Source organism: Macaca thibetana, chromosome 9 (assembly GCF_024542745.1).
Source record: "Macaca thibetana thibetana isolate TM-01 chromosome 9, ASM2454274v1, whole genome shotgun sequence".
In the NCBI taxonomy this organism is placed as follows: domain Eukaryota; kingdom Metazoa; phylum Chordata; class Mammalia; order Primates; family Cercopithecidae; genus Macaca; species Macaca thibetana.
The window spans coordinates 105,997,112-106,011,631 of record NC_065586.1 but is presented as its reverse complement, the minus strand read 5'-3'; the positions used below and the strand labels follow the sequence as shown (position 1 = coordinate 106,011,631).

Genomic DNA, 14,520 nt, shown 5'->3' with positions numbered 1-14,520 from the left:
TTTTTTTCTCCCCTGCTTCAGGCACAGCCATCATCACAGAAGAGCATGCAGCCATGTGGACTGACGGGCGCTACTTTCTCCAGGCTGCCAAGCAAATGGACAGCAACTGGACACTCATGAAGATGGGTGGGTACAGGCATGGCTAGCCTAAACTTAATTGGCCTGGTCTCGGCAGGGATCCTAGAGGTCCTCAGGACTCCTGGATCGTACTCCTTTTATGCAGTCATGGACCTTTTTGAGAATCCAGGGGAAACTGAGGGGAAAAAAATGGCATGCTTATACATACATAACAATGTACATTCAATTTTGGAGGACGCTGGTTCAGGATACTTATTTTATTGAGGGGAAACTGAGGGCTAGAGAGGACAGTTGATTTGCTGCAGATCACATTGCTGTGCATTTCACTTCGGTACTGGGGGCCTTCTACTATTTGCTGCCTCATGATTCAGAGTGAGATAAAGGCAAGGAGTCATTGGCAACAGGAGCCAGAAAGTTTTCCCCCGAGGCTCTCTCTGAGGATCTTGGATTTGCTTCTGGCAGCTTAGCTCTGGAGAAGAGCAGCATGCAGGACAAGCGAATGGGTCTGGAACTTTCTTGGGCTAGTCGCTTCACTTGCAGTGCTTTAGTTTCCTCATCTGTAAAATGGATTAATCACAGTAAGTAAATAACATATAAAGTGGTGAGAATTAAAGCAATACTATGTGGAAAGTGTATAGATCAATATTTATTGAATAATGTGTGTATGTACTCTGTTTTCATTTAATTTACTGCTGTGTGTATATTCCTGTCATTAAAATAGTCTTTAGAAACACGGTTTTAGGGACTGTACAAAGTCTTTGCTTCCTGAATTTTGAACTTGGGGAACAGAAGAGAAGGAAGGGCCAAGTGAGAAAGAGAAGATGAAACAAAATACCTGATGCTTCTTGTTTGTTGTAGGAAATAATGAGGAAAGGAAATAGTCCCCAGACTCACAGCAGGGAACAGAGGATTAGACCATGACCCTGAGATCCAGGCAGCCAGCTGACCGAGGGGTGTGTGCACTCAGGTGTACGCCACACACCCTCCACACACACACACACACACACACACGTGTTCTTTGTCTTTGGGAAGAACAAGGAACATTTTTGTCCTGGCATTGGATTAAGTTTCTATTTTCAAAAATCATTTCATAAATGTAAAAACACCAAAGCTACAGATTGTTGCCTGTGCTGCATTTGATTTCTCCTTCCCCTTCTCTCTGTCTGTCTCTCTCTCTCTCTCTCTCTCTCACACACACACACACACACACGCGCACACACACACACACACACGCAGGCAGGCATTTGAGACTGGCTGTTATAAATGGACAGGCTAGTGGTCTTTAAATTTTTTTGTTTGCATGCTTCTGTTAATGGGAGTCAAGTACCCACAACATGTACGTATGTTTATATGTTATTTATATGTGCTAGTGTTCCTCTATATTCCAAATATCAAAAACTAACTTTGTAATTTCTTTATAAAAAATAAATACAAATAGAAGCTCTGATACTTTCTTCTTGCACCCAGTAGAACATTGTGTCCCCCCGGGGAGCAGGCATCTCTCTTTGGGGCCCACAGATTCCGTCTGTTAGGTCTGTTAGTATTTTGGGGGTCAGCATGTTAGAGGTGTGAACACTGCCTACCTGTTCCTTAATGTAGGTATGTGGCAGCACGGAGGTGGCAGAGGGAGTGAATCCTCCTCTCTTCCAGGCTCCTCCCTGGTTTCCTCAGTCAAGTGTGTAGGGAGATTCTGGTGGGTTTGGTTGGCCGGTGAGTGATTCATCCCTGGGGTTTTGCCGAAGATCTGTCTGCTAGGAAATGACATGGCTTCATCCTGTGAAAGCTATACTATATAGTGTACTAGGGCATTCACAGAAACTGTGTTAATAAGTGGCTTGTTTAGTGGTTTGAAAAAAAATAGGAAAGAATCAAATAGCAGAATGAAACTCAATGTCAGCTTCTAGGCATTTTTTTGGAGTTGGAATTCATGAGCTTCTTTCTTTATAAACCTTTGCACTTCCCTTGTGTGGTTATGTGGTTATATCAGTAGTCAGTAGAGAAAAATAGTAAAGATAAGTTTCTACTGTTTTAGAATATGTGAACTTTTACTCTAAATATATGTTTATTTTATCAAGATGTTAATTATTTGGCCAAAATCTGATTGGTTAAAAAAAGTATACATCTCAAAGATAACTGGCTAGATATGGAAGATGTTGGCTTAGATTAAAGGAAAACTGGACTATAGAAGTAATTTTAGTTCCATTCTGGAGGCTGATATAGTGTCCTATGACTAACGTCTTAGAAACAGAAAGGGCTGTCTCATCCTGGAAGTTGGGGAACCCAGAGGCCCATGTTAAAGACAACAGGACGGCCAGCACTTTGGGACGCTGAGGCGGGAGGATCACTTGAGGCCAGGAGTTCGAGACCAGCCTGGCTAACGTGGTGAAACCCCATCTTTACTAAAAATACAAAATTACTTGGATGTGGTAGCATGAGCCTGTAATCCCAGCTACTTGGGAGGCTGAGGCAGGAGAATCGCTTGAACCCAGGAGGGGGAGGTTGCAGTGAGCCGAGATGGTGCCACTGCACTCCAGCCTGCGTAACAGAGTGAGACTGTGTCTTCAAAAGTAAATAAATGAATAAATAAAGACAGCAGGATGGGTGCCCGTGTGCCTCTCCTATAAACTTTGGAAAGATCTCTTTGCTGCCGAGACTTGTGCTTAGCCCTCTATGCAGGGGCTGGTTATGGGGCAGGGGCCTTCTCTTGGCCACCCTGCCCTTGCAGATGAGTGGCGGGCACTGGGAGCGTGTTATCACCTTACCTGGTGTGTGATATGTGGGAGGCTCCCAGTTCCCAGACTTCACCAAATCATTGCCCACATTCTCATCAAGTGACCGGTAGTGGGGAAGTGACTGAACTGAGGAGATTATCTTTGTGGTGACACCATGTGCCTACGTGGCAGTGATCCCCAGGATATTTTTATAAGGAGTCAAGTGAAAAATCGTACTTTTTTCCCTTCTGTCTCACCCTTGTCTTATGCTTTTCATACACACAAACTTACACTTCTCCCTCTTTCTGTTGCCTTCCAGGATTAAGGGAGGTTCAAAGATTTTCTAAGTCCTATCAATCCACTTTAAAGAAGCTGCTTAATAAAGACCCTGCTATCATGATGTTAGAGAATTGTATCCTTCTGGTGGGATAATAAGCGTGGACCCACTGGGAATTGTTTCTTATCAGTTCTTCCCCGCGTAGGTCTGAAGGACACACCAACTCAGGAAGACTGGCTGGTGAGTGTGCTTCCTGAAGGATCCAGGGTTGGTGTGGACCCCTTAATCATTCCTACAGGTAAGTGAGCTTGGTTCTTTTCTGCTTGGGTAAGGAAGTGGCTTTTAGACTCTCCTCCATCCTCTTGGTTTGCTTGTGGGGTGTGGAGCATTGGGGAGCTCAGCATGACTGATTTTATAGTAGAGGTCAAGGTGAGGAGAAGAGTTCCACTGTTGGTGAAGATGTGCTTTTACAGTTCTTCATCCTGCACACCCAGCTCTGGGCCACGGCAGGACCACCTTTCCGAAGGTTCCGGATTTTCAAGGCCCTGCTGCCTGCCCCGCTGCAATGGGCGTTCGGCTCATGGCTGGGCCACAATGTGTCTCCTCAGATTATTGGAAGAAAATGGCCAAAGTTCTGAGAAGTGCCGGCCACCACCTCATTCCTGTCAAGGAGAACCTCGTTGACAAAATCTGGACAGACCGTCCTGAGCGCCCTTGCAAGCCTCTCCTCACACTGGGCCTGGATTACACAGGTCAGAATCACGGTTCCACCCAGCAGGGCCCCCATCATTGTCCCCTTACCTCTTGCTATTGTCTCCAACCTCTTCCTCCGAATCCAAGTTGAGTTTGAGCTGACGGGAGGATTTTGCCCTCCTCTGCCCCAATGGGATATTTGAAGAAGCAGGAGCTTTATTTGTTTCCACTGTTGCCACCTACTTGCCACTTAGTTTGGCTTTGGTTATTTTTGCAAAGCTCGTTTGGGTGACTTTTTGGGTGCTGCTGAAAGGACTGAGTTTTTTTTTTTACCACTCAGCTGCTAACTGCCACTCGAACATATTTGGTATTGGAAATAGAGCATAGAGGTTTCTAGGTTCCATTTCCCTTCTTATGTCAGCATTTGTAGATGTACCTTCCTAGGCCTCTGGCCTCTGTCTTTTACCTTCTGCTTTAGAGGCTTTGGGGTGTGGGTGTGTTTCCCCGGCCTGCGTGATAGTGCTGGGTAAGCAGCGTGTTCTCTGAACCATTGTGTGGATTTAGGAAGCAGTGAAGGGGCAGAGGGAGAGGCCTGGAGGTGGGGCTGCAGGGGAGGGCGTCTTGCTGTAGAAACAGAGGTAGATGGGGGATGGCTGTGGAATGTAGGCAGGTTGCCCAGAGGGGTCCTGGGAAGAAAGCATGACAGCCTAGATCCTGGGCCAAGTTTTAAACAGCATTCCCGAACTGATCTTCAAAGCAGACCTGGGTGTGGGGGCAGCCCCCAGCCTGCTTTCTTGTGTGACATCCTCACCAGAGGGGTATTGCGGAACGGGGAGGATGGCTCCAGTGAGTGGCCCAGGGTCAGCTAAATATTTTCTATCAGCGTGGTTTGAAATTTTTTTCACTAGAGCAGAAGCTCTGACTTGTTGCTTGTAGGAGAGGGGAGAGCAAATGTTGCTGATAAAGCTTTTGTTCAGTACACATTTGGGTGCCTACTATCTGCAGGACGCCGTGCAAGGTGCTGAGTGAATAAGACAGATGCCCACCCAATTGGCTGTTCCCTGAGTTATGAATTGCCCTGGTAGGGTGGTTGTGGTGGCAATGGAGTGAGCTCCTCTAGCACCACAATTTCATCTTGCAGAGCAGCAGGGAGGCCTTGGCAGTGTCTAAAAGGGCAAATGTGATTTGGAAGTGGTAATCCCAGTGAGTCAGACTGCAGGGAATTCCTAGGTCTTAGCACCGAAAGGCAAGTCTTGCAGCCCCAGGAGCATGAAATGGTGGGTGCCGTTCCCCTGACCTCTGACACTGGGTGAGTTCCCTCTGCTGGGTGGTGTGTTGATGTAGCTCCCTGTGTGTCCCCTATTGCATCAGTATTTACAGTAGTGTGTTAATTGCTGGTTTCATTGTCTGTCTTCCCTTCTATATTATAAGCCCCATGAAGACAGGGACCGGGTCTGGCTCAGAGCTGTAACCACAGTGACCAGCAGAGTGCCTGGCATGTATCTATGCCTGGCAGATCTAGATGCTACACAGGCATTTGTGGGATGCGTAAATGAATGAATTTTACTGGTGAGGCAATCAAGGCTCACGACAGTTAAGTGGCTTGGACACCTCTTATATAGGGCTTGAATCCAGGCCTCCTGTCTGTGTAAATATAGCGTGCTCCCTGTAAGAAGTGGTGCTGATGTTTGGGGTAGGTTCTTTCACTGGGTTCCTACTGCTTTCTGGGACCAGGGCTGGAGTTAAAGCACATTTGTTTCTTGCAGGCATCTCCTGGAAGGACAAGGTTGCAGACCTTCGGTTGAAAATGGCTGAGAGGAACGTCATGTGGTTTGTGGTCACTGCCTTGGATGAGATTGCGTGTGAGTGCTCTGGTTTCGCTGTTTGGGCATGTTACCCGATCTCTCCTTTGGGTCTCTGGGAATCTGTGTGTTCATGCCATTCAACTTTTCTGAGTGGCCAGGGAATAAGCAGAAGACTATGTTCCAAATGGGTATAGGAGATGCCAATTAGGATGAAGGAGAAAGAATTACAGGGAATTGGGGAGGGGAGTGAGGCTTGCCCAGAGCAGTATTACAGCTGGGTGATGCTCACCTCTGGCCAGTCCCTCAGGACCATGGCACCTCTAAGGAAGGGCATTTCCTACCAATATTTTATGTCTGTCAGCCTCTCTGTAGGTGTAGAAGTGGGATCATAGCAGAAGCCTTCTTTCTTTACACTCGTCCTGTAGTTCCTAAGGTCTTTATAGTGAGAATGTTCTGGGAACGTTTCTACCTCAGAAAACTAGGAACCGAAAGTTCTTCCCCAAGCCCTTTAATAGCAAGTTTCTCAATCTTTAGACCTTAACCCACCTTCATGCAATTGTTCAGCACCTTCTTTCATCTAAAACCTGATGGAATCTGGTTGAACTTTCCTGTCCTGTCTTCTGGTTTCTGAGTCGATTTGACCCAGGGCAACTGAGGAGAGGCACTGCTTTCTCTTTTTGCCTTCTCGCTAGAGAATGAGACCCTGCCGCAGTGTCCTCTCTCTTCAATCCCTGCGTCTTCCATCCCCAAAACATTGTCAAGTGTATCAGTGACTTACATCCTTAATTAACTTAATGACCTCAGCGTCAGAGAAAAACACATGGAAAACTTTTTTCTCTCCCCGATTGTAACAAAAACACAATCCCATGATAGAAGACTTGGAAAGTGCAGAGGAAGTAAAAAGAAGAAGAAAAAAATCACCTATAAATTCTGCTACTTAGAGATAATCAGTGTCAATATTCTATGCATATATCATTTTATGGCCTGATTTTTTTCACTGTATCAGTGTACTATAAGCATATATAAGCATAACTTTAAGTGAGTATTAAATATTCCATCATGTGGTTATACCATAGTTTATTTAACTGTTTCCCTAAGGATGACCTTTGGGTTATTTGCAGTAATCCCATAATTTATTACGATGCTACCATGAAAATCTTGGTTCATGAATCTATGTCTTAGTGTTTGATAATTTTCTTCCTATTTCTGGTTGGCTTTTAGGGCTTTTGACCCATTTTGCCCTTTGCCTGCCAGAAAGTTTGCACCTTGGTATTTGAATTTGTCCATCTTGCCACACCCTAACCCCAGGTACTGTCATTTTTTAAGAAGTGCTAGTATGATAGGTAAAAAATGTTGCCTCATCACTTTATTTTGAGAAGCCGTTATTTTAAAATAGAGGTTGTACGTTTAATGCCCAGGCCTTTTTTTGCTCTGATCCTCATGAGAACAAGTGATGGAAGCTGGAAGTCGTGGGACCAGAACTGTGCTCTCTCCTGGTCTCTCTAGTTCTCAGACGTTCAGCAACATCACTGCCACTGGCTGTCCGCAGGTCCTCCACCCAGTAGTGGTGCCGGGGCAGACCCATGGGTGGGCTGCAGGCTCTGATTTCATTCGCGAGCTGCAGCCTCGCTGACTCACTGCTTTTCTTTCCACCTCTGACAGGAAGCTCCGTCTCCATGGGGCTCACTGACCCTTACAGAGGAGGCTTGCCTGGCTTCCCTTGTGTGAGGGCCTCAGTTTTTCTACCCTAGGTCATCTGCCTCAGAAGGGAGAGAGGGCTTGTCTCCTTCCCTTTTATTTGGGAGTGCTAGAGGTTTGTCGGCTTCAAGGCCAGGCCTGGCAGGTCGCCACTAGGCGGATTGCATTTCAACTGCTTGTGGGGGCAGTTCTCAGGATTTTGACTAATAGCTTTTATTCCCTTCTCCCGGCAGTGATGTGGAAGCATGAGAAACAGCTCTGGTGCCCTCACGTGGTGGACATGAGCAATTGCAGTTCAGAGGTGGAACCAAACAGGAGTCAGGCTCCCAGCCTTTCTGTGCGATTCCACTGAATCCTTCCACAGCAGCTGGACTCCAAGCTGAAGCTCTTCCCTCCCCCTACAAGCGACCCCTTAAAATCTTAAGTCAGACAGGTGACAGGGACTTTGATTTCTTTTCTAGGGCTATTTAATCTCCGAGGATCAGATGTGGAGCACAATCCAGTATTTTTCTCCTACGCAATCATAGGACTAGAGACGATCATGTGAGTGTTTGCCCCGCATCTGGAACTCCTCAGAGCCCTGGTGTGCCCTTTCTGGTCCTGGCCCACCCATCACTGCCTGCTAGTTCACTGACGTGCTGCTTTTTTCTTGCCCTTTTAACATTTTCCCTTCTTGTCTTCCTTAGCAGTAGGTGTTTATTTATATCCTGCCTCTCTTTGAGCCCCCAAAATGATTTGAAACGCATGAAAGTGTCTGTAGTACTGTGAGACTGAAAAACAATTAGGTGAGGACGTTAGGACCAAGCTGGAGTGAGGTTAGTTCACCACATTTTTGCTGCAAGGTCTTGTTCAGGCCACACATTCTTTGGCAAGTTTTCTAGCAGCCAGTGTAAAGGGGTATATATGTTCAACTGTACAATTCTGGGTCCACAATGCAAATAAACCCAGTCATTTTGAAGGTCAAAAATAATATGGGAAAACCCCTCCAGCTACGCTTTGTTGAATTGTCAGTTTATTTTTTCAAAGCATTTCTTATAGCCTTTTTTTTCATTACTGTTCTAGTTAAATAGCTTTTTGTATTAAGACAGCACATTTATTAAGTGCCAGTGATGTGCTTAGGGTCTCTGTTAGGTGCTAGGGTGACTGAAACAGGACGGGGTCCTGGGTTGGAGTCAGGGAGATGAGCATGTCCTCTTTCTAAAGTATTTGGGCACATAAGTGGGCACCAGTCTGCTTGTGGGAAGGATGCAGGTGTTATGAGAGGGGCCTGACCTAGACTTGGAGATCAGAGGAGATTCTTGGGGAAAGTAATATTGAAGCAGAGAGTAAGGATAAATGTGGGTGAGTCAGGTGAATGGCAGGGTGAGGAGGAGCGGGGAACCGTGATCCAAGCAGAGGGAAGAGCATTTTCAGAGACTCTGGGCAGCAGAGAGCACAGTGCATGTGGAGGACCTGAAGTGGTTCAGTGAGGTCAGAACATAATGAGGACAGAATGTGAGCAGGGGCCGCAGAAAAGAAAGGCCTTGTGGGCCGCATTCAGGAGCTTGGGTTCTTGTTCTGAACAAGAATAGTGGGAAGCTGTTGAAAGAATTTTTCAGAGGGAACCACGTGTTAGACGTACAACTTGTAAAGAACATTATGACTGAAACATCGGCAGACGGGGAAAGACTTAGAGGCTGTGGCACTAACCCAAGTGAGAGATGGTGGGATCTGAACCTGAGTGGTGACTGGGCGAGGCTGTAGTTGAGCTGGACAGATTAGATGGAGATTTAGGCTGTGGGTCCCAAGGTCTTAATGAAGGACAGGAAGAGGGTCATCAATGAAGGACACTGCCCAGATTCCTGGCTTGGTGAATTGGGTGGATGATGACAACATAAACAGGGACAGGGAATGCAGCTTGGAGGGCAGGATTTGGGAAAGGAGTGGGGAGGAGAGAAAAGGGGCTTGGTTTTGGTTGCCAGGAAACAGAGCCTGATGTGTATGTGTGTCTGTGTTGCCACCCTCTCACTCATGTTGCCTCCTTTTGCTGCCACCCACTTGTCCTCCATCTGCAGGCTCTTCATTGATGGTGACCGCATAGACGCCCCCAGTGTGAAGGAGCACCTGCTTCTTGACTTGGGTCTGGAGGCCGAATACAGGATCCAGGTGCATCCCTACAAGTCCATCCTGAGCGAACTCAAGGCCCTGTGTGCTGATCTCTCCCCAAGGGAGAAGGTGTGGGTCAGCGACAAGGCCAGCTATGCTGTGAGCGAGGCCATCCCCAAGGTTGGTGACCCCACTTTGGTCCATCTAAACTCTGCCACCCCCTTCCCAGTTCTGGTATTGTCTTTGGAGCAGAGGCAGACTTCTGAGGCTGCCTGTTGGATCAGAACTGTGGTCTCCCTGGATGAGGCCTTAGAGCTGGAGCCATATCAAGAGCCTGAGGGCCCTTATTGCTTGTTGAGTCTTGTGTTTTCCAGAGCGTGGCATGAGAGATTATTTTAGGTGGTACACATTATTATTTAGGTTTACTTAAATTTATCTGTTTTAACAGCATTTAGCATATAGTAGAAAAACCATAACTAGCAGGAGTTCGTGATATTACAATTATTTAAAATAAAGTTGAGTTTAGCCGGGCGCGGTGGCTCAAGCCTGTAATCCCAGCACTTTGGGAGGCCGAGACGGGCGGATCACGAGGTCAGGAGATCGAGACCATCCTGGCGAACACGGTGAAACCCCGTCTCTACTAAAAAATACAAAAAACTAGCCGGGCGAGGCGGCGGGCGCCTGTAGTCCCAGCTACTCGGGAGGCTGAGGCAGGAGAATGGCATAAACCCAGGGGGCGGAGCTTGCAGTGAGCTGAGATCCGGCCACTGCACTCCAGCCCGGGCGACAGAGCCAGACTCCATCTCAAAAAAAAAAAAAAAAAAAAAAAAAAAAAAAAAATAAAGTTGAGTTTAATAAAGCTTATTTAAAGATGGTTTAAAGAAAAGTACTAAGTGAATAAGGGTACAGTGGATAAGAAGCTAGGGTAAAAACTGTGCAGGTGGTATGAGAATGCTTGAAGCTTGGGAAATGCTTCTCTACCCCCTCCTTCTGCCCCACCACATTTTATAGCTAAGGACACTTGAGGCCTAGAGAGGACTGGGGAGTTGGGAACTTGTCAAATTCAAGTGATAGTGATAGGCTTGCCCTTTACTGAGCCCTTGCTGGGCAGTGCTAAGCAGCTGACACTTGTTGCCTCATTTTAATTAGGGTCTGGGATAGGACTGGAATCCAGGCCTCTTTAGAGGTAGGCTTTTCTACTGTCCTGCCCTTGGCCTCTGGCTGCCAAGTGGCCTTTGGCAAGCCCAGTGATGTTCTCTCTTCTCCACTGATCAGTGGGCCATCCTGGGAAGAGACCAGGCCTGGCTGTCTAGATCCGGCTTACCATTGTACCCCTGCCACCGTCACACACAGTGTGACTCCTCCTCTCTCTCTCTCCTCTCTCTCTGGAAAGAGAAAAGGAGATAAGATCACGAAAGCAATTTGAGAAGCTCTGTGCAAGTGTCAGGTGTGCTGAGGCCCCGTCTGCTGGATTTTAACTTGTTCTCAAATTGGAAAGGGTCTTCTCTAGCCTTTTAAGATCAGATCATTATCAGTAGCTGAGATAGGACCACTGGGTGGGAAGGGAGGGAGCAGGAGACCTCACTCATCAGGTCATGTGCATCACCAGACAGGGAGAAAAAGCCCCCTTTGTGCAGCAAGAGAAGGGTGATTTCGGTCAGGCTCTCAGGGTTAGTGAACTCTAACCACAGCCACAGTGGTTTGGAAAGCAGTGTCTTGCTGATGGCAGGCAGCCAGCAGTCTCAAAGAGCTAAGGGAGTGAGGGATGGAAGAGAGACACCTTGTTTGATGTACCTACTCTTTTTGGTTGAGCTTAAGCTCAGGGTCATCAATCAAAAGGTACAGGTCGTTGGGGCCCCAGGGGACAGCTGTGTGGGTCCCCAGGGGGAGCTCTTCAAATGATTGGTCTAAAGTAAGTTTTGCTGAGCAAACAGGTTGTTGCCTTGGTCTTGTGTGGGTGCAGCAGGTTTGGTTTCCCACCCTACTGCCCTTTGCCTCTAGGACCACCGCTGCTGTATGCCTTACACCCCCATCTGCATCGCCAAAGCTGTGAAGAATTCAGCCGAGTCAGAAGGCATGAGGCGGGCTCACGTGAGTAGAGGAGCTGGTGCAGAAGATGGGATGTGAGGTGGTCAGAAGGCCTGGCTCCTTCACCTCCTCTGTGGCATTGAGCCTGGCACAAGGTTAGAATCTCCCTGAGCCTCAGCCTCCTGGCCTTCCAGAGTTAATGAGGGAATGAAATAAAATACTTGATGGATTAGATCTTTACAAAGTATAATACACAACACAAAAGGAGATATTGATGATAATAGTGTAGATAATGGTGATGACATGATGCTGATGAAGCCTCATAAAAGAGCCAGATTGTGTTTCAGAACAAAGGATGGGTCTCAAAAGATTTTGGGCTCAGAGGTGGCTTTTGATAGTGGCCTATTTTTTCCTGGCCCCTGTAGGGTTCTTAACCTTTAAGTTAACCTTTTGGAGGAGCTCCCTGTGCTCTGAGGTGGGGCCTTTCCTGATTGTACCTGAACTACCGAATAGCAGAGGAGCCTTTCCCTGGTAATGGGAGTTGCTGCACACACCGGCTTCCCAGAAATGTCCACATGTAAAGCTCTGGTTGCTGATGGTGTGTGACCCTGCAGGTACAGCCTTCTCAGTATTGCATTAGGGCTAGGCTCTGAATCTGGTCGTGTGACTTTCAGTAACAACTTAAAAAAATGTCTCCATTGTTTGCACAGATTAAAGATGCTGTTGCTCTCTGTGAACTCTTTAACTGGCTGGAGAAAGAGGTTGGTTCTTAGTCTTTGTTTAATATGTGGGTATACATTACTCAGACCTACCTCTGCTGACCATGAGGTCTGAGATCTTCATCAAATTTTTGGGCTCTATTTTAATAATACTCTCCGGAAATTTGGTGTGTGTAGATTTCAAAATTCTTTAATTATGAAAATAGTAACAAGAATGAAGAAAGAAGTTCCATAATAGAGTGGATGCTTTTTGGGTTAGGGAATCATAACTAAGTGGAATTTCATTATAAGGAAAAATGACTCTTATATTATTATTATAGGCAAGCTGATTATATTAGGAGAAAAAGATCTTTGTGTACATTTTGAACTTCAGTTTAAGCCATGAACCTTTTTATATTAAATTGACTCTTGGCCGTTAATTTCTTGCTGTAGTTGGCAAGAGGGTGGTTTCTCTGTGCTGTTGTTAAACAGTATCATGTTCCCTTTAAGTACTGTATAAACAACTCTTTAATTGGAAAAAGAAAATATTGTCTTTATTCCCACCAGTGTAACTTTTTTCCTCATGTTTCCTTCTGGTGATTGTTCATCTATGTAAATTATTATTATTATTATTATTTTTTTAATTTTTTTTGAGACGGAGTCTTGCTCTGTCACCCAGGCTGGAGTGCGGTCGTGCAATCTCTGCTCACTGAAAGCTCTGCCTCCTAGGTTCACGCCATTCTCCTGCCTCAGCCTCCCAAGTAGCTGGGACTACAGGTGCCCGCCACCACACCCGGCTAATTTTTTGTATTTTTAGTAGAGATGGGGTTTCACTGTGATCTTGATCTCCTGACCTCGTGATCCACCCACCTCGGCCTCCCAAAGTGCTGGGATTATAGGCGTGAGCCACCACCCCCGGCCTTAAATTATTTTTAAAAATATAAATTATTTTTACATGTCTCTTAGTATGCAGATACATTTTTTTTTCTTTTTCTTTTTTTTCTTTTGAGATGGGGTCTCATCTGTTGCATGGGCTGGAGAGTAGTGGTGTGATCACAGCTCACTGCAGCCTCAGCCTCCCCAAGCTCAGGTGATACTCCCACCTCAGCCTCCCAAGTAGTTGGGACTTCAGGAGTGCATCATCACGCCCAGCTGATTTTTTCTGTGTTTTTTTTTTTTTTTTTTTTTTTTTTGTAGAGATGGGGTTTTGCCATGTTGCCCAGGCTCAAACTCCTGGGCTCAAGTGATCTGCCTATCTTGACCTCCCAAAGTGCTAGGAATATAGGTGTGAGCCATCACACCTGGTTTAGATACGATTTTATGTTTTGTTTATTTTATTCTCTTAGACTCATAGTGTGAACATTTTCCATGTACGTTGAGGCCTTAAAAAAGGATCCAAATGAAAACTCATCTAGTGGCTATACTGATTTACTAACCCAGTCCTCCTATTTTTAAATGTTTGGGTTGTTTTTAATTTTTTGCTGTTATCAGTAATCCTGCAATAGTATCTCTGCATTTATCTTTTTTATTTCTCTAGAATGATTTTCTTAGGATGATTTCTTAGGAGGGGATGCTTTTGAATTTTTAAACTTAGATACATTGTTTTGGGAGGTTTTAGGATAAAATACTGAAGCACAATAGTTGAGTGAAAAATTAAATGAATAGAAACTGTTATATTTTAGATAGCTTTGGTGAGAACCTTTGGGAGTTCTCCCTTGCTGAGGATGTATCCTGTAGATTGGGCAGTTGGGATGAAGAAATTGAGGAAAAAGTAAGCTTTTAAAGTATCTCCTCTAATTTGTAAGAGGCACACATGGATTTATCTCACCAGATAATTATAAGCAGTTTTCTCATAGGTTCCCAAAGGTGGTGTGACAGAGATCTCAGCTGCTGACAAAGCTGAGGAGTTTCGCAGGTGAGGATCCATTTGGGGGGACCCAGGAACCTCGTGCTGATTTTCTTGCAAGTTGAATGAGGCTGGAAGGGCCCTGAATCTTAGCACAGTGAAAACCTTTAAGCCACTCTGCTTCTGTCTTTCTGTTACAGACAACAGGCAGACTTTGTGGACCTGAGCTTCCCAACGATTTCCAGTACGGGACCCAACGGCGCCATCATTCACTACGCGTAAGGCATGCGGAGGAGCATGCTGCCGGGCATTGCTGCTTCTGCACAGGAGCCTGAGCAGGGGAGAGACATTATTTTACCAGAGGCCTCTGTGCCCACCTTCATCTGTCTGTTGAGACTGTAAAATGAAGAGAAATAAGACCTCTAAGGTTTTATTTTCTCCCAATCCCCAAGCCTCTGCCTTTTGGGAGCCTCCTCTTAGGCTCAGTATGGCACTGGCATTCTCTACATTGTAGTCAGCTGGGTGTCCGTGTCCCTCTTTCCTTTTTGAAGCTGCAGGAACTGTATGTATAGCCCTTGCATCTTGATGACTGGGTTTTTTT

At 46.0% G+C, this 14,520-nt stretch overlaps 1 protein-coding gene across 4 annotated transcripts in view; it reads left to right on the top strand.

The window, feature by feature from the left end:
* Window positions 1-14,520, top strand: part of XPNPEP1 (X-prolyl aminopeptidase 1) — a 63,044-nt gene that overhangs the window by 35,528 nt on the left and 12,996 nt on the right. For all 4 annotated transcript variants that reach the window (XM_050804277.1, XM_050804280.1, XM_050804278.1 and 1 more), the window contains 10 exons: window positions 22-126; window positions 3,272-3,364; window positions 3,675-3,818; window positions 5,526-5,621; window positions 7,724-7,805; window positions 9,317-9,527; window positions 11,349-11,438; window positions 12,086-12,136; window positions 13,930-13,988; window positions 14,120-14,197. In XM_050804277.1, coding sequence (XP_050660234.1) covers window positions 22-126; window positions 3,272-3,364; window positions 3,675-3,818; window positions 5,526-5,621; window positions 7,724-7,805; window positions 9,317-9,527; window positions 11,349-11,438; window positions 12,086-12,136; window positions 13,930-13,988; window positions 14,120-14,197 — 1,009 coding nt within the window. The remainder of the gene's footprint in view (window positions 1-21; window positions 127-3,271; window positions 3,365-3,674; window positions 3,819-5,525; window positions 5,622-7,723; window positions 7,806-9,316; window positions 9,528-11,348; window positions 11,439-12,085; window positions 12,137-13,929; window positions 13,989-14,119; window positions 14,198-14,520) is intronic.